This window comes from Salvelinus fontinalis, chromosome 14 (genome assembly GCF_029448725.1).
Source record: "Salvelinus fontinalis isolate EN_2023a chromosome 14, ASM2944872v1, whole genome shotgun sequence".
Lineage (NCBI taxonomy): Eukaryota > Metazoa > Chordata > Actinopteri > Salmoniformes > Salmonidae > Salvelinus > Salvelinus fontinalis.
In genome coordinates, this window is record NC_074678.1 from 25,525,035 (window position 1) to 25,544,157 (window position 19,123).

General features: G+C 43.2%; 1 protein-coding gene across 3 annotated transcripts; it reads right to left on the reverse strand.

Moving 5' to 3' along the window:
* Positions 1-1,029: 1,029 nt before the first annotated feature.
* On the reverse strand, positions 1,030-17,800 carry LOC129810508 (glycosaminoglycan xylosylkinase-like). Of its 3 annotated transcripts, XM_055861048.1 has the most exons (10): positions 17,640-17,799; positions 15,441-15,773; positions 15,100-15,347; positions 14,810-14,896; positions 14,578-14,687; positions 14,226-14,397; positions 13,923-14,114; positions 13,751-13,781; positions 2,978-3,037; positions 2,743-2,833 (listed from the first exon to the last, which is right to left on the reverse strand). In XM_055861048.1, exons 2-9 carry the CDS (start codon positions 15,567-15,569, stop codon positions 3,014-3,016), a joined length of 993 nt encoding a protein of 330 aa, XP_055717023.1. In that variant the 5' UTR covers positions 15,570-15,773; positions 17,640-17,799; the 3' UTR covers positions 2,743-2,833; positions 2,978-3,013. The 3 variants fall into 3 exon arrangements, with proteins under 3 accessions (XP_055717021.1, XP_055717023.1, XP_055717022.1); XM_055861046.1 differs by lacking the exon at positions 13,751-13,781 and having other exon boundaries at positions 1,030-2,833; positions 17,640-17,796; XM_055861047.1 differs by lacking the exons at positions 2,743-2,833; positions 2,978-3,037 and having other exon boundaries at positions 12,864-13,781; positions 17,640-17,800.
* Positions 17,801-19,123: the final 1,323 nt, after the last annotated feature.

A 19,123-nucleotide genomic window follows, 5' to 3' on the forward strand; every position in this document is an offset into this window, starting at 1 on the left:
CTGATTCACATACAATCACACATGGTGAGACACCCGAGGACTATGTGCATGTTCCTCCCACTCTGATACTGGGAGACCAGGCCTGACTCTGGGTATGAGTGGGCTGTTATCACACATATCAATGGTGTGTGTTTGCCATCTTCCCCCCAGAGATGGAGAGAAGGCCCATTCTCCAGTAGTGTTGTCCAGGGGACTCCCCTCTGTATGAATGTCTGTATCTGACAGCTGCATTTCAGCTCTAACACATAGTGAGGTTTTTTCAGTTAGCTCAACAAGGATTGACTTACCAGTAAAAGACCCCCTTTGTGACATCAATAACCAGAACATGGACTGTATCTGTATAAATGCCATAATTAAAGGGTTAATAACACCTATCAGACACAAACAATATTCAGGCCAGCCAGTCACAGGAGGAACTTCCAGAGATCAGTCTGATTAGAAACTATAGGTCATGAGGCTACCACCACCAGTCATCCCACACAGCCTTTCATACTGTTTTCTATCCTCTAGCCATACATCTGTGATTATAAATGTATCTCTCGCTTTTAATCTGTTACCACCAGGCTATGCCACAGATGACCTCAGGCTGTTTGTGCAAGATAGTTGAGGAAAAGTGGTGGCATCGGTTGTCCTGTCTGGCATGTCTGTATCTAGAGGTTTCTACTGTAGTGATCTGGCTCCCTCTAAAGGGAGGAACAGTATTGGAACAACTTATAGTTGTTGCAAATAGAAAGAGTATCATTTGATAGTTTGAGCATCTTTAGACCCTCTATATAGGAGCATCTATACAAAAGCATGTACAGATAGATGTAAGCTCTTAATTTGACCAGTAAAATTGAGCTACATGAAAAGTGCAAGTTTTCAGTAAATCATGAATCTCATCTGCATTTCCTGCAATGCAGGAAAATTCTCAGGAAAAAGTGCGATAAAATGAATATCCTACATCTGTATAAACCACCTTTTCAAGAAAAGCCAATTGAATAGGAGCCATTACTTGTTTTTGTTTTGATACACAACACTGAAACAGAATATTTAAAAAATCATTTTTTAATTTTGAAAACATTACATACCTATACAGCCCCAAACTTCCCATCTTCCCCCTCCCTGTCCCAAATTCTCTCTTTAAATCGTCAGTAGCATACTCAACTACAGTATGATACCCCCTACACCAGGTTTAGGCAACTAGATACAGCTGCCGGATGATTTTTGTTGGAGCAGATGGTCGGGGGGGCAGAACATAATAATGAATACTGAAAATTAACCACAACTAAGCTCAAAGAGATTGAATTTGAAAATAATGTGATACCTTGATTAGATTGACACGATAACATCTCTTTTCATTTGTCAGAATATTTGGGAACAGATTTTCCAAATTACACAATATTTTTGCAGGATTCCTGGTGATTTTAGTATTTTTTGACCAAAAACTGATTGCGGGATTTTTTTTGGGGTGACCGACTCCTGCCATACACTCATGCACACACATTCAGGCACACACATTCAGACACGACATTAGGTTAATTTAATATTACAATTCTCATAATTATACTCCTTCAGTAATGCTATTCAACAGTTAGTTATGTACACACTGATAATGTCTCAAAGGATACCCTATTCCCAAAATAGTGCACTAGTCTTGACCAAAGCCCTAGAGTATGTAGCCAACCTTTAAAACCTCATAGGGCAGTTTCTTAGACCCAGATCAAGTCTAATCCTGGACTAAAAAAGCATGCTTAATGAACAATCTCTAATGAAAGTGCTTTTAATTCAGAAATAAGGTCTGAGAAACTGGGGCCAAAACTAGTGCAATATATGTTGAATAGAGCAGCATTTGAGACACACCCATAGTCAGTTGGCAGATTCTGAAATTGCACACAATTCCCTCCCTATACAGTGCACTACTTTTGGCTAGATACTTATGCACTATATAGGAAATACGGTGTCATTTCGGACACAGACACGTCTGTTTATCAGTCACAATCAGACTGACCACAAAATTCCCCTTGGTCAATTAACCAGTTTCCCTCTCTACTGTCTGTCCAGTGGATTTCGCTGGGAGTGTTGTGTCCACATGGAGTGGGGTGCTATGGCTGTGTGAGCAACCCCTGCTATCCTGAGTGTCGCTGGGTTGAGTCCTATGGCTTTGGTTCCCTCGTTATTACTGGACAAGAGAGGGAGGGTTTGGCACGAGGTGTGTGTGTGTGCGGAAGGCAGAGGAGAGACATTGGGGATACAGTTCCTCAGATATAGATCCCATTAGGTTCAAGTGTTCTAGTGTGGAGGGAAACAGTTTGTAGAGGAAACCACTTCCTGCTGCTGGAGTCATTTCCTGTCCCATTCTGGGAGGCCCTGAGAGGAGGAGGGGGAGTGTGGGAGGGGGGTTATCATCCAGCTCCTCCTACCATGGCTCAACCCTCTCTCTCGATCTCTGGGTGAGACAGCTTCTCCTTTCCCTCGTCTCTCCTCCATCTATCCCTCTCTCTTGTCCTCCACAAGGGATTGGACAGGTCTCTACCCCTTTCCTCCATCCCTCTTTCTCCTGTCCTCGTCTCAGGATGGGACAGGTCTCTCCTCTCCTCCATCCCTCTCTCCTGTCCTCCTTTAGGAGTGTGGCAGGTTCATGCGGTCCTCTATCAGTGTGTTGTCAGGGCCCTGTGACTCCACACACTGCCGGATGGTTGCTATGATACCAGACAGCCGTCTGTCCAGGGCGGCCAGGTGGGGCTCGGCCAGGACGGGGTTGATGGGGTCAAAGGTCAGGGCCTGCCTCATGGCTGAACTCAGAGCCCCTGCCCTCAACAGGTTCAACCTGTTCCACGTAGACATACGCACCCTGACAGATGGCGGGAGAGAGGTGTAAGAATGTAAAAGATATGGAGAAAAAAAAAACAGCTCATAAACACACTGCAGAAAAGAGAAATGGGTTGTGATTACTGACAAATGTTGGTATTTTCAGTGTGTGTGTGTGTAAACTCACATGCAACATTGATACAGAGAGGCCAAAATGCTTCTTTCATCCAGAGCTGCATTCCCAAAACTACAAAACAAGAAAAAAACACAGTAAGATTGGTTAGACACTAGGGATGTGCATCTCTCCCTTTCAAGACGATTCGATAAGTATCTAGATACATGGGCTCCGGTACAGGAACGATACATTTTGGTTTGAAATTATTTGGTAAGATTTGATTTGGTTAGAGGAACGAATCAATGCGATTCAGTTCAATGCATTTGTTGCATAAACACATTCATTTTCCATTCTAAATTAAAATCTGCTGCTGATGAACCTTATGAGCTGGGCCTCTTTGAGCTGGACTTCTGTGTGTGTGTAAATTATGTATATGTCTATGTTATATGTAGGCACCTGAGCTGAGCCATAAGGGAAACTGGGCATCTACCACCCCACTTTCAGTTAGGGGGGGACAAAGTTAGCTTTTTGTCCACTCCTCCACCCATTAAAAAAAAAAAATCTGATATCACCATCAACCACTAATTCATTTGTCATTTTTGCAGATGAAATGTGTTAGAGCTAGTAATGTATACATATTTATCTTTAACAATTAGCTATGACATAGACAATGAATATATAGCGCAACTTTGGATTTCATCCCAGTCTCAAATCTAATGGTAGACTGTTTGGAAATTTTGACACAGTGAGCTTCTCTTCTTCTCCCGTGTTGACCATGCAGTGCGGGTAGCAAAAGTGATTGCTGTATTTGTTAATAAATTATCAATTTAACAAGTGCTTAATTAGTAAATCGGGAGGTGCAGGAACAAAAAGTGGGCGCGAGAGGGGTGACCTGGGGAGCTCTGAGGAACCAGAACACATTCAAAAAAAGCATTGCATGCATATCATGACATTTGCGTAGTGGCAGAGAGTAGTAGAGTAGAAGCGCTTACAGAAGTTGCACACATGGGGGAAATGTGAGTAGCCTACAGACCATGAAAAATGTGGCCTTTTATAAACCCATTTCATGCAATTCTCTGTCAATTTACATGACTGGAGACTTTGATAGAATCTTTAATACCACACAAATGATCGAAATGACACTGACAAACTGAGATCGATAAAAACGACCTTGTCTTGAATCCATCAATATCCTTGGCCTAGGTGTGTGGAGACATACAGCAGGCTACACTATGAGGAGGAAATTATTGTCCTTTAAATGCTTTCCAGTTTCACTGATTCCCCAAATGATGCGCAGCTCACTCGCCGGTGATGCCAAACGCCTATCTGTTTTATTTTGTAAAACAATATTTGGAAGTTGATGAGATATTTTGGTAGCCTACTCTCTTTTTATAGTCTTCTCTTTTCAGCAGGAGCCATTTACTTTCCAACCTGTGATTTCCACGACAGTATTTGAAATACTGGGAAAGGTTTGTTGTCTGCATGCTGTTCACTGACAGATTTGCAGCACGTTCCCAACTGTAGGCTAGGTTGGTAGGCTATGCCTTGTTATTGGGCATTTTCATGGTGTAGTAAACTATTCTGAATAATTACATTTCTTTACGAACAGATGTAACCAATGTGAAATGGCTAGCTAGTTAGCGGGGTGCACGCTAATAGCGTTTCAATCGGTGACGTCCCTCGCTCTGAGACCTTGAAGTAGTTGTATCCCTTGCTCTGCAAGAGCCGCGGCTTTTGTGGAGCGATGGGTAACGATGCTTCGAGGGTGGCTGTTGTCGATGTGTGCAGAGGGTCCCTGGTTTGAGCCCAGGTAGGGGCGAGGAGAGGGAAGAAAGATATACTGTTACATTGATGCTGTTGACCCGGATCACTGGTTGCTGCGGAAAAGGAGGAGGTTGAAAGGGGGGTGAGTGTAACCGATGTGAAATGGCTAGCTAGTTAGCGGGGTGCCCGCTAATAGCGTTTCAATCGGTGACGTCCCTCGCTCTGAGACTTGGAGTAGTTGTTCCCCTTGCTCTGCATGGGCCACGGCTTTTGAGGAGCGATGGGTAACGATGCTTCGAGGGTGGCTGTTGTCGATGTGTTCCTGGTTCGAGCCCAGGTAGGGGCGAGGAGAGGGACGGAAGCTATTCTGATACACAGACAGCAGTAATTCTATAACTTTGGCAAATGTATTTTGTTTGGTTCTGAGAACATGAAATATATTTATTCATGTCACTGAGGGAGAGAGGGTAATCTATAACGTTTACATATCAGGTATCCTATTGAAATATTGAGTGCCAGGAAGCGATCACGTGGCAGGCATTGATAAGGAGAGAGAGCTTTGGATTAGGCATCAAGGGGGTTGAGCTCAGGTCAGCTTAAGGGAGAAGGAATGGTGTATTACCCTATCACTTCGTCTTCCTGTTGAACCATAAAAGATGTAAGGGCTAGAGAAGGAGTGCATCTAAATTGGAGTATAAATATATACACTTGTGTTGGTGAAAACATGTTGTCTAATGCAACTGTATTGATCCTCTGGGAAGAATAAACTCGGTTAAGCTCTAATAGTGTCTGAGTATTTTTACTCAGAGAATTAAAACATAACAATTTCAATTGATCAGGGCTGCTGCAGATCCTCCAGAACCCGCACGGCTATGATTCTACAAGGAAATAAATGATAAAGTGCATCGCTGGAGAGATGAGTTGCAGGCTCATGTCGACCAGAGCAAAGAGAAGTTATAGAAAGTGAAACTTTGATAGGGTTGAAGTCAGAAGTTTACATACACTTAGGTTGAAATCATTAAAACTCGTTTTTCAACCACTCCACAAATTTCTTGTTAACAAACTGTAGTTTTGGCAAGTCGGTTAGGACATCTACTTTGTGCATGACACAAGTAATTTTCCCAACAATTGTTTACAGACAGATTATTTCACTTATAATTCACTAATCACAATTCCAGTGGGTCAGAAGTTTACATACACTAAGTTGACTGTGCCTTTAAACAGCTTGAAAATTATGTCATGGCTTTAGAAGCTTCTGATAGGCTAATTGACATCATTTGAGTCAATTGGAGGTGTACCTGTGGATGTATTTCAAGGCCTACCTTCAAACCCAGTGCCTCTTTGCTTGACATCATGGGAAAATCAAAAAAAATCTGCCAAGACCTCAGAAAAAGACCTCCACAAGTCTGGTTCATCCTTGGGAGCAATTTCCAAATGCCTGAAAGTACCACGTTCATCTGTACAAACAATAGTACGCAAGTATAAACACCATGGGACCATGCAGCCATTATACCGCTCAGGAAGGAGACACGTTCTGTCTCCTAGAGATGAGCGCACTTTGGTGCGAAAAGTGTAAATCAATCCCAGAACAACAGCAAAGGACCTTGTGAAGATGCTGGAGGAAACAGGTAAAAGAGTATCTATATGTACAGTAAAATGAGTCCTATATCAACATAACCTGAAAGGCCGCTCAGCAAGGAAGAAGCCACTGCTCCAAAACCGCCATAAAAAAGCCAGACTCCAGGTTGCAACTGCACATGGAGACAAAGATCGTACTTTTTGGAGAAATGTCCTCTGGTCTAATGAAATAAAAATAGAACTGTTTGGCCATAATGACCATCGTTATGTTTGGAGGAAAAAGGGGGAGGCTTGCAACCCGAAGAACACCATACCAACTGTGAAGCACGGGGATGGCAGCATCATGTTGTAGGGGTGCTTTGTTGCATGAGGAGCTGGTGCATTTCCCAAAATAGATGGCATCATAAGGGAAATTGTGTGCATATATTGAAGCAACATCTCAAGACATCAGTCAGGAAGTTAAAGCTTGGTCGCAAATGGGTCTTCCAAATGGACAATGACCCCAAGCATACTTCCAAAGTTGTGGCAAAATGGCTTAAGGACAACAAAGTCAAGGTATTGGAGTGGCCATCACAAAGCCCTGACCTCAATCCTATAGAACATTTGTGGGCAGAACTGAAAAAGCATGTGCGAGCAAGGAGACCTACAAACCTGACTCAGTAACACCAGCTCTGTCAGGAGGAATGGGCCAAAATTCACCCAACTTATTGTGGGAAGCTTGTGGAAGGCTACCTGAAAAGTTTGACCCACATTAAACAATTTAAAGGCAATGCTACCAAATACTAATTGAGTGTATGCAAACTTCTGACCCACTGGGAATGTGATGAAAGAAATACAAGCTGAAATAAATCACTCTCTACTATTATTATTTCACATTCTTACAATAAAGTGGTGATCCTAACTGACCTAAGACAGGGAATTTTTGTCAGAAATTGTGAAAAAACTGAGTTTAAATGGCTGATTTCTTTTGATTTTCCCATGATGTCAAGCAAATAGGCACTGAGTTTGAAGGTAGGTCTTGAAATACATCCACCTCCAATTGACTTAAATTATGTCAATAAGCCTATCAGAAGCTTCTAAAGCCATGACATCCTTTTCTGGAATTTTCCAAGCTGTTTAAAGGCACAGTCAACTTAGTGTATGTAAACTTCTGACCCACTGGAATTGTGATACATTGAATTAAGTGAAATAATCTGTCTGTAAACAATTGTTGGAAAAATAATTGCCTTAACAAACTATATAGTTTTGGCAAGTCTGTTAACAAGAAATTTGTGGAGTGGTTGAAAAACTAGTTTTAATGACTCCAACCTAAAGTGTATGTAAACTTCTGACTTCAACTAAGTATTCAGACCCTTTACTCTGTTTTTTTGTTGAAGCACCGTTGGCAGTGATTATAGCCTCAAGTATTCTTGGGTATGACGCTACAAGCTTGGCACACCTGTATTTGGGAAGTTTCTCCCATTATTTTCTGCAGATCCTTGCAAGTTCTGTCAGGTTGGATGGGGAACATCGTTGCACAGCTATTTTCAGGTCTCTCTGGAGATGTTCGATCGGGTTCAAGTCCGAGCTCTGGCTGGGCCACTCAAGGACATTCAGAGACTTGTCCCAACGCCACTCCATTGTCACGGCTGTGTGCTTCGGGTCGCTGTCCTGTTGGAAGGTGAATCTTCGCCCCCAGTCTGATGTCCTGAGCAGGTTTTCACAAAGGATCTCTGTACTTTGCTCCTTTTCATCTTTCCCTCGACTGACTAGTCTCCCAGTCCCTGCCACTGAAAAACATCCCCACAGCAAGTACAATGTTACAAATTTGCAAAACTAATGTTGTTATCATATGAATTCTAGCTAGGTGGCTAATGTTAGCTGGGCTAGGGTTAAGTTTAGGAATTAGGTTAAAGGGTTAACTAACATGCTAAGTACACTGAAAAAAATAAAACATGCAACAATTTCAACGATTTTACTGAGTTACAGTTCATATAAGGAAATCAGTCAATTTAAATAAATTCATTAGGCCCTAATCTATGGATTTCCCATGACTGGGAACACAGATATGCAAAAAATGTTAGGAGCGTGGATAAAAAAAAACAGTCAGTATCTGCTGTGACCACCATTTTCCTCATGCAGCGCGACATTTCATTCGCATAGAGTTGATCAGGCTGTTGATTGTGGCCTGTGCAATGTTGTCCCACTCTTCAACGGTTGTGAGAAGTTTATGGATATTGGCGGTAACTGGAACACGCTGTCGTATGTGTCGATCCAGCGCATCCCAAATATGCTCAATGGGTGATATGTCTGGTGAGTATGGAGGCCATGGAAGAAGTGGGCCATTTTCAGCTTCCAGGAATTGTGTATAGATCCTTACGACATGGGGCCGTGCATTATCATGCTGAAACAAAAGGTGATGGTGGCGGATGAATGGCACGACAATGGGCCTCAGGATCTCGTCACGGTATCTCTGTGCATTCAAATTTCCATCGATAAAAATGCAATTGTGTTCATTGTCCGTAGCTTATGCCTGCCCATACTATAACCCCACCTCCACCATGGGTGCACTCTGCTGATTTCAACGTTGTGAACAAACAGCTCACAAACACTAGGCCATACCCGTGGTCTGTGGTTGTGAGGCAGGTTGGACGTACTCACAAATTCTATAAAACAACGGAGGCGGCTTATGGTAGAGAAATTAACATTCAATTATCTGGCAACAGCTGTGGTGGACATCACTGCAGTCGGCATACCAATTGCACGCTCCCTCAAAACTTGAGACATCTGTGGCATTGTGTTGTGTGACAAAACTTCACATTTTAGAGTGGCCTTTATTTGTCCCCAGCACAAGGTGCCCCTGCGTAATGATCATGCTGTTGAATCAGCTTCTTTATATGCCACACCTGTCAGGTGGATGGATTGTCTTAGCAAAGGAGAAATGCTCACTAACAGAGATGTAAACACTTTTGTGCACAAAATTTGAGAGAAATAAGCTTTGTGTGTGTATGGAACATTCCTGGCATCTTTTTTTCAGCTCATGAAACATGGGACCAACACTTTATATGTTGTGTTTATATTTTTGTTCAGTGTAGTTGCAAAGTAGCTCAAATGTAATAAGTAGCACCTCTCTGATTCAGAGGGGTTGGGTTAAATGCGGAAGACACATTTCAGTTGAATAGATTCGGTTGGACAACTGACTAGGTATCCCCCTTTCCTAGTTGAAAAGTTGCTAATTAGTTAAAATGCTAAAGTTGTCTGATGAGATGCGAACAAGCAACCTTTGGGTTAATAGACGTTCACGTTATACGCCAACCCACCTTATCGGTAAATCATTAAATCCCTATTAAACACCTGCATACACATTGTCATAACACACACAGTCTAGGACACACAAAGCTCAGCAGATTAATCTACAGGATCAGAGGGAAAAGAGTAGGGGTGTAATAGTACACATTCATACTGAACCGTTTGGTCCTCTCACTGTCAACTGCATTTATTTTCAGCAAACTTAACATGTGTAAATATTTGTATGTACATAAGATTCAACTACAGACAAACTGAACAAGTTCCACAGACATGTGACTAACAGAAATGGAATAATGTGTCCCTGAAAGGGGGGGAGGGGTCAAAATCGAAAGTAACAGTCAGTATCTGGTGTGGCCACCAGCTGTATTAAGTACTGCAGTGCATCTCCTCCTCATGGACTGCACCAGATTTGCCAGTTCTTGCTGTGACATGTTACCCCACTCTTCCACCAACGCACCTGCAAGTTCCCGGACATTTCTGGGGGGGAAATGGCCCTAGCCCTCACCCTCCAATCCAACAGGTCCCAGACGCGCTCAATGGGATTGAGAGCCGGGCTCTTCGCTGGCCATGGCAGAACACTGACATTCCTGTCTTGCAGGAAATCACGCACAGAACGAGCAGCATGGTTGGTGGCATTGTCATGCTGGAGAGTCATGTCAGGATGAGCCTGCAGGAAGGGTACCACACGAGGAGGGTACCACACGAGGAGGATGTCTTCCCTGTAACGCACAGTGTTGAGATTGCCTGCAATGACAACAAGCGCAGTCTGATGATGTTGTGACACACCGCCCATGACGGACCCTCCACCTCCAAATCGATCCCGCTCCAGAGTACAGGTCTCGGTGTAATGCTCATTCCTTTGACGATAAACGCAAATCCGACCATCAGCCCTGGTGAGACAAAACCGCGACTCGTCAGTGAAGAGCACTTTTTGCCAGTCCTGTATGGTCCTGCAACGGTGGGTTTGTGCCCATAGGTGACGTTGTTGCTGGTGATGTCTTGTGAGGACCTGCCTTACAACAGGCCTACAAGCCCTCAGTCCAGCCTCTCTCGGCCTATTGTGGACAGTCTGAGCACTGATGGAGGGATTGTGCGTTCCTGGTGTAACTCAGGCAGTTGTTGTTGTTGCCATCCTGTACCTGTCCCGCAGGTGTGATGTTCGGATGTACCGATCCTGTGCAGGTGTTGTTACACGTGGTCTGCCACTGCGAGGACGATCAGCTGTCCGTCCTGTCTCCCTGTAGTGCTGTCACAGTACGGACATTGCAATTTATTGCCCTGGCCACATCTGCAATCCTCATGCCTCCCTGCAACATGTCTAAGGCACATTCACGCAGATGAGCAGGGACCCTGAGCATCTTTCTTTTGGTGTTTTTCAGTCAGTAGAAAGGCCTCTTTAGTGTCCTAAGTTGTCATAACTGTGACCTTAATTGCCTACCATCTGTAAGCTGTTAGTGTCTTAACGACCGTTCCACAGGTGCATGTTCATTTATTGTTTATGGTTCATTGAACAAGCATGGTAAACCCTTTACAATGAAGATATGTGAAATGATTTGGATTTTTACGAATTATCTTTGAAAGACAGGGTCCTGAAAAAGGGACGATTCTTTTTTCGCTGAGTTTATTTACAAAACAAAAACACTAGGCCTATAGGCGTTGTAGGCCATGTGTGGGCCATGTGAACGCTGTGTTTTAGGCCTACAGGCCATGTGAACGCTGCGTTGTAGGCCATGGGAACCCTGCGTTGTAGGCCTATGCCTCAAGTAAATCTGACTATTCTGTTAAAACAACTTGAGCCCATGCGCACATTGTAATCAAAATGTAATTCTTAATTGCTGAACTTCAAACTGTTTTAAACTTCCTTGAGGCGCAGCCGGGAACTAGTTCTGTACGATGGCGAGTGGTGGAGTCGTTAAACCAGGATTAAAGGATCCTCCATCACGTTAACAGTATGTCACCACGCCACAAGTGTGCAATACTGTCATCAAGGCAAAGGGTGGCTACTTTGAAGAATCTCCAAATATATTTAGATTTCTTTAACACTTTTTTCATTACTACATAATTCCATATGTGTTATTTCATAGTTTTGATGTCTTCCCTATTATTATACAATGTGAATATAGTATAAATAAAGAAAAACCCTGGAATGAGTAGGTATGTCCAAACTTTTGACTGACTATCTGGATGCTTTATAAAGCCAGGCACATTTAACAGTTAGGCTGTTGATTATAGACTTAAGTTTGTTTGCTCTATCCTATTTTTTGGGGACAATTAGGCAAAGCCCAATTCACATGGGACTAGTATTACTAGATTGGTTAATTATTACCCCAGAATGTCTGTTATTCCAGAGGATTATTTGGATGGGATTAGTTTTTACAAACTCCCCCCCCCCCCCCGTAATTCTTTGTTTTTTCCCTTTAAATTTACAGAAGTTTGGAGGTTATTTTCTTGGCGTGAAGATATTTCAAGTCCAGGCGATAACAGGGCTACCCTGAATGCCCGAGCTTGGTTCCCAAAAACCACACCAAACCTCATTAGTATATTTTAGTGATCCGCAGTAGACGTCCTAAATGCCCCCCAGTCTTCAGATGTGAGCTAAACAGTGCCCTTGCACTTGAGATGCGTTTTAAGGCTATGGATGTGAAAGTTAACTTATAATGTCCAAACATTTAGGTCAGTTGTATGCTGCTTTGCGATCTATTAACAGCAAGGGTTACATTAAATAGGCTCAATATTTTTTACTGATGCATTTGGCAATATTCTATTCATACGCACAAAACAAATGAACAAAAGCATTCACTTTGAAAGTTGATACAGGCCCTTCATATATAGGCTATGCGCAGCACTTCGTTCAATTATTCAAATCAGTTGTTTTCTTGCTCAAACCGTAAGCAACACCTGTCAAACTCAGACATTTCTCTCAAAACACAGGGATGTCAATTCACACAGGGACTAGTATTATCAGAGTACCTTGGAGTTCGCCAAAAAACAGTAGGTTATTCTGTCTGGAATTTTTACTCTCCAGCCATGTACAAATGACTGACAGATTCGGACGGGACTAAAATTACAGATGTGGTGTTTTGTGCACGTAATTACATTACCCGATCTCCCCCAGTAAAACTAATCCCGCCTGAATAGGGCTTAAAGCAAGGGCTGTTTCCTCATCTCTGCTGCTGCTGCCTCTGCTGCTTTGTTCTCAATCCCAATATGCTGGTTAATTTAGCTATTATGTAGATAGCAACATAGGCAAAGGCACAAATTCTACAGCTCACTAAAGATTGTTTTGGAACCGCGGACAGCGACCATACCCAAAGCGGGAGAAAGTGCATTTGTTATAAAATAATACTAGATTTATTAGTGTTGCACCATTATTTTTTACATAATATAACCATATAAAATGTCAGTATCAGATGTCTTAGAGTGATGGACTTTGCCATCCCTGTAGCCTCCACAATGGATTAGTGCACTGTGACAGGCATGAATCAGACAGGTGTCTTGGGAACAATAAAAAACAAATAGACCAGTCAACAAAGGGGTCTGCCCTACGCTCTTTATAAGCAAAACAAAGCAGGAAGTTTTCAACCAGTGACAGCCCATCACATTACCCCTCAGTGGGAGATGTACCATGCTTATGACTCTCATAAAGGGGCGTCCCTTTATGAGTCACAAGTGCGCATCTGGCACTGAAGGAGGCAGTGTCATGGTGCGTTCGTAACCAAGTGAGAATTTACCATGACTGGGAAAAATCCACTTGAACAGCTCTCAAACTGGTAATTAATAGTGGGAAACTTGTAAATCATCCTGAGCACCAACTTCTCCCATTTGGTTACCTCTGTCACCTACCTAGGAAATGGCCTCTATAACAGCATTTTCAGAAGTTAAATTTAACAAAACATTATTTATAAAAAGCAAACTATTAAATGTGGTTTTTGAACTCTGTTTCAAAGCATGATTGCTGCACTTTTAGTTTATGGTTGACACAGCTTGTTGAACATTAGCCAATCAGCGTTTCTCAACGAGTTCAAATCACATGAATGCATCCAACTGGCATTACGACTTCCCAACTGGTTAATTCCCACCACCAACATGCAGCATCAGAGTGGAAACTTGAGAAGTCAATCAAAGCAATCCGGTCACAAGAGACAATGCAGGGAACATTGTGAATGTTGAACATTATTAATTTTCGCTGTACCGAACCGTAACCACAATACGTACCAAACCGTGGGTTTGGTGAACCGTTACATCCCTAGAAAAGAGGAGTGATGTGTGTGATGTAGAAATGGAGACAGAGAGAGGTCATCTTAGTCATGTCTAGAGTTCCTAAATGTGTTTATACCATTCATGTGCTAACATTAGCTACAATAAGTAGAGTGTGTATGTGTTCCACCTCTTTGCATTATCCAGCAGAATGAGCATGCTGGCTCCTCCATCGTCTTGGAAACTCTCATAATGATGTCGGTCTGCGTTGCCGATGAGGTAATCAAAGATGGCCGTGTCGATGACGTCCAGCAGTCTGGGACCAGCGTCGTACGGAGGCATCTTCTTTACCGCATCACAGTAGCTCTCATCATACTCCCACCTACACACACACACACACACACACACACACACACACACACACACACACACACAATGAATAATCAAGCACACATAGTTAACATAAACACAGACAAATAGTTAATACACACACCTGGCCAGTTTGCCCTCCCTGTAAGTGCGTCCCCAGGGGTGTCTATGTTTCTGGAGCGGCCAGACATCTGGCAGCCAGAGAGTTAAAGATCCCTCCATGTTCTCTCCCTCCGCACATGCCGGCTCACTCTCTCTACAGTAGTAACACTTCCCATAGAAACAACTATTATTACCTAGAAAGAGAGAGAGAGGTTAACCATTTCCATTTAGAGAGAGGTCCAGCCCACTGCTGCTTGAACCCAGACACAAAACATTATCTTATCAACGTTTAAGGAGTGGCATACCTATACACAAACATATTATGGGTGGGACTGAACAGAGCCCTGTTGTGTGTGTGTGTGCTAGCATCTCACCCTGCATTAGAAAGGTACTGAGTAGCTGGTCCGTGGCGACAGGTTTGATCTCAGTCCTCAGATTGACAAACCTCCCTACCACTAGGGGTGCTCTCCTGAAGCCCAGGATCCTACAGCACAGACACAGGACAGACACTCGGATACAACTAGCAACACCAGTATCCAGATTACCAATCCCAAATGTAAAATGTATATATTTATGCATAAGACCGATACGTGTGTGTGCGCGTACCTGTCCAGGTGAAAAGCTGCCACCTCTGCATTGTGTCTGTCATAACCTGCATATGGCTCTCCTTCTACCATATAGTCTCTACTATACCTAGAAAGAGAGGGAGGAAGGGAGATGGAGAGAGTTATCCTCTTACATAAACCACAGAGTAAAAGCACAGTGCCTATTCTTACATAAAACCAGACAACAAACAGACAGATGTCAGAGTGAAACAAGGACACTCAGTTCCTGAGGACTGTTCAGCAGCACAGAACCAAAGAATGGAGATTGCATGTGTGTTTTCTCGCTCTCACCTCTTGGGTTTAAAGACCACTTTCTGCCCCCCGTCCAGTACTAGTAGAGCTTTGAGCTGGGTGCCCTTGTAGCCCACGTCTGCTTGCTCCACCCTTGCAGTGCCCAGCGCGGTGAGGACGGCTGCCAGCTCGGGGGTCTCCTCAGGGTACACCTCCCTTGGGCCCACCCACTGGCCTGCCACCTCCCATGGAGACTGGAGAGTGTGTGTTAAACGGGCACCGAGGGAGAGAGAAAGGCCTGCCTCCATCTGATAACACACATGGATAGAAACGTTCATTCATAGCCTACACGCAGGCACCAGCTACAATAAATACACACCGACACAAAAACACAACCCTACCTTGCGGAAGGCTCTGAGGTCTCGTCGGCTGGCTGCGGACTCCTCTCCTCCGTTCAGCAGAAGAAGTTTGGCAAGCCCCAACAGGAGTAGCACGGCAACCAGTACAATCACACGCTGCTTCAACTTCATCTCCTCTGCAACCTCAGCCACCAACCCTGACCTGTGAGTCCCCCTCTTCCCCACCTCACCCCTAGAGCATGGCACCTGCCCCCCCTCTAGTCACTTCCCCCTCCCAGCTCCTACACACACCCTTCTGTAGGGCAGGAGGTGTGGATCTCTGTCTCACCACAAGACCCACAGCTAGACAAGGCCCCTACTGTATCAGCAACCAGCCTGTTGGAGGTCAGAGAGGACATTAGTGATGAAAAACAGTTAGATATAAAAACTTCAACTTGTTGACAGACATACAAACAGAAAAAGCAGGAGCCAAGATGCTGGACAGGCTGGTACATGATTGACAGGAGCATGATGACAAAGTAATGTATAATTACTGGTCTCAATTCGTAACGGAATACAACTCTAATCTGTGTCATCGGAGCCGAGAGAGACACCCATACTGTGCCAAACCTGACTGATTCCTGGATCCACACCCGGGATTTTAAACAATCACTTTACTGACAACATAACACCCCATCTAACCCACTGGCTGTTTTCCCACCAGTTACAGGATCCATCTAGCCTATCACTCCCTGTCTTTCAAAACAACATTTTACGTTTTCATATTGGATAACACCTTGCTTGTCCTCAGACTGTCCCCACCAGTCTGTTTTGGGCTGTCAGACAGTGACCATCGCATGTCTGGCTCCACAGCTCCAGGCACACTGGAATATTAGCCTGTCCTCTCCCCCAACAGAGGAGAGTTGAGCTGGGTTAACAGAATCAGGACAGGACATGAAGGCTCCAAAGCAGGGCTCCTCTCATATAGACCCACGTCAGTTGAGATGGATGTATTGATCGGTTGGTAATGTGTGTTTTCAGGACAAATATATTGATCAGATGTGTCCATAGATGGGGGTTGTTGTGCTATTTGGGGCAGATAAGCAAACTGCCTGCAAGATGGCAAATGAGCCTACATAACAATGGCGATACCATATTCAGTATGATGATGATGTAACTGTATCCAACTATCTAAGCTCTCCATAACTCAACAACGACAGATAGGTCTACCTATTGTGAGCAACTTGTCCTTGCCAGAGCTATGTATTTATTCTAAATGTATGGCTCTGGTCCTTGCCGTATGTCAAAGTGCCACTGTCAATGTCACAGAATCATCATAGCTAACAACTTTCCAGTCAGCTGGAGGATACAATTGCCACCCTCATCAAAAACAGCAATTATGTTTCCACTCAAATTAAAGGGCTGTCATTTGAAAGGTTATTTATGGAGCCCAAAATAGACATGAAACGGACTTGAGAATACATTTAAAAAATACACACTATACCAAAAAATGTTTGTACTAGGTAATTAACTGAGGACAACCCGTGAATTAGCCGGCTAAGTTAAACATTAGCCATATAAGCAACCCGTGTCTAGCAGTGCTGGTGGCCACGCAGGCAGGAATGACTCGAGTTGCATTCCACACAATCGGTAATTCATGGGACCAACTACATACAGGTCCCACTACTGCGGAAACTCTACACTAACAGTAGTTGGCTAGCTAGTTGGTTGGAAATCGCAAAGGCCCACACGGTTAGTTTGCCATCTAGCAAACGCTTTGTAGATTTTAGAATAAATCTGCATCGACAGCTGCTAACGGTACAGTATTGTCCGTTTTGTTTTCGTTTCCAGCAATGCAGTACTAGCCGGGTGGTTAGCTAGACGGATGATTAGCTAGTTGGTTTGCTAGCCAACTATCTAGGTGGTTAGTTAGCCAACTAGCAAAGAAACGGTTAGTTATCCAAGTTCGTTAGCTAGCTGCTACTTAGAAGTACAACCTAGCTAATTAGTCGCTAACGTTCTGATAGCTGACGAACTGCATCATATTTTCCATATCTAAACTTGCGTTGAAAGCTGACAAGCGTGTGCTAGCTAACTAGCGAGCAAGCTAACATCAGACATTATCAAACATTCTATGAATGTGATTATTAAAAGGCTACTGATAACGTTACTGTTAGCTTGCCAACACCGTTGATTGCAAAGAAATGGCTGTTGTGAGGTAACGTTAGCTATCGTATTAGCAAGTCTGATCAAATGGCTTACCTTTGCGATTACGGCTACTAGGTGTTAAACGACGTCAATGCAACGGTCAGTGTGTTTTCGATGTTTTGTGTGAAATTGTGTATTATTCATCGATAGGCTGTCAAAAAAATATACGCGTTTCGTCAGCAACAGTTAAACAGTTTTTCCGGGTCACGGAATTTTTCCAAATAAAAGTCCCCCACTTAATAGTAGAAGTGTCAATAACTTGTATTTATTCATGATATATGACACATATTTGTCTAAACATAAACCAATGATTAATATTTGCTCATATTTAAGTCACATTTGCATAAAATGTGGGTTATAAAACATGTCCTCATTGTGAATCACTGTATACAGTAGAGGCTGCGGAGGGGAAGACAGCTCATAATAACGTCTGGAACGGAGCCAATTGAAAGGCATAAAACCATGTGTTTGATCTATTTGATACCATTCCACTTATTCCACTCCAGCCATTACCACGAACCCGTCCTCCCCAATTAAAGTGCCACCAACCTCTTGGGATGGAATACATATTGGCTTATAGAGCAAAAACTATTCTGGCTGCTGCAGTACAAGTATTGTAGGGAATACTTAGTAGGGTAATAGTAGAAAAGTGTCATTAACCTATATTTAACAATGATTCTCATTTGTTTATATTTCAGTGACATTTGCATTAAATGTGGGTTTTAAAACATGTTCCAAGGTCAAATAAATGCCACCAATGCAATACACTAGCTATGGTATGAATTACATATTGGCTTATAGAGAGAAAACTATTCTAGGTGCCAAAGTAAAAGTGGGGTTGAGATTACTCACTAGGGTCTATAGAATATATATACCTTCCAACAGATCAACAACCCTAAGCACACAGCCAAGACAACGCAGGAATGGCTTTGGGACAAGTCTCAATGTGCTTGAGTGGCCCAGCCAGAGCCCGGACTTGAACCCGATCAAACATCTCTGGAGAGACCTAAAAATAGCTGCACAATGATGCTCCCCATCCAAACTGACAGAGCTTGAGAGGATGTGCAGAGAATGGGAGAAACCCCCCAAATACAGATGTGCCAAGCTTGTAGTGTCATACCCAAGAAGACTCAAGACTGTAATCGATGCCAAAGGTACTTCAACAAAGTACTTAAAGGGTCTGAATATGTATGTAAATGTGATATTTCCGTTTTTTTGTTTGTTGCTAAAATGTCTTAAAAGCTGTTTTTGCTTTGTTATTACGGGATATTGTGTGTAGATTGATGAGGGGGAAAAAAACTATTTTATCAATTTTAGAATAAAGCTGTAACGTAACAAAATGTGGAAAAAGTCTGGGGGTCTGAATACTTTCCGAATGCACTGTATAGGCCTACAGTTTATTGAATTGGGAACAATAGAAAGGGTGGAGTAGAAAGTGTAGCTGGGCATTTAAACCTCAGTCCCCCATAAAATAATATAGATTCTACGGACCCTACTGGGTGTTCCCAACCCCACTTTTACCTCGGCACATAGAATAG

Coding starts and splice junctions, on each gene's coding strand:
- LOC129810508 (XM_055861046.1), bottom strand. CDS start 15,569: ATGAAGTTGAAGCAGCGTGTGATTGTACTGGTTGCCGTGCTACTCCTG. Junction 14,398..14,577: donor CAGTACCTTTCTAATGCAGG/GTGAGATGCTAG, acceptor CTCTCTTTCTAG/GTAATAATAGTTGTTTCTAT. Junction 3,038..13,922: donor CTGCTGGATAATGCAAAGAG/GTGGAACACATA, acceptor CTTGTTTTGTAG/TTTTGGGAATGCAGCTCTGG.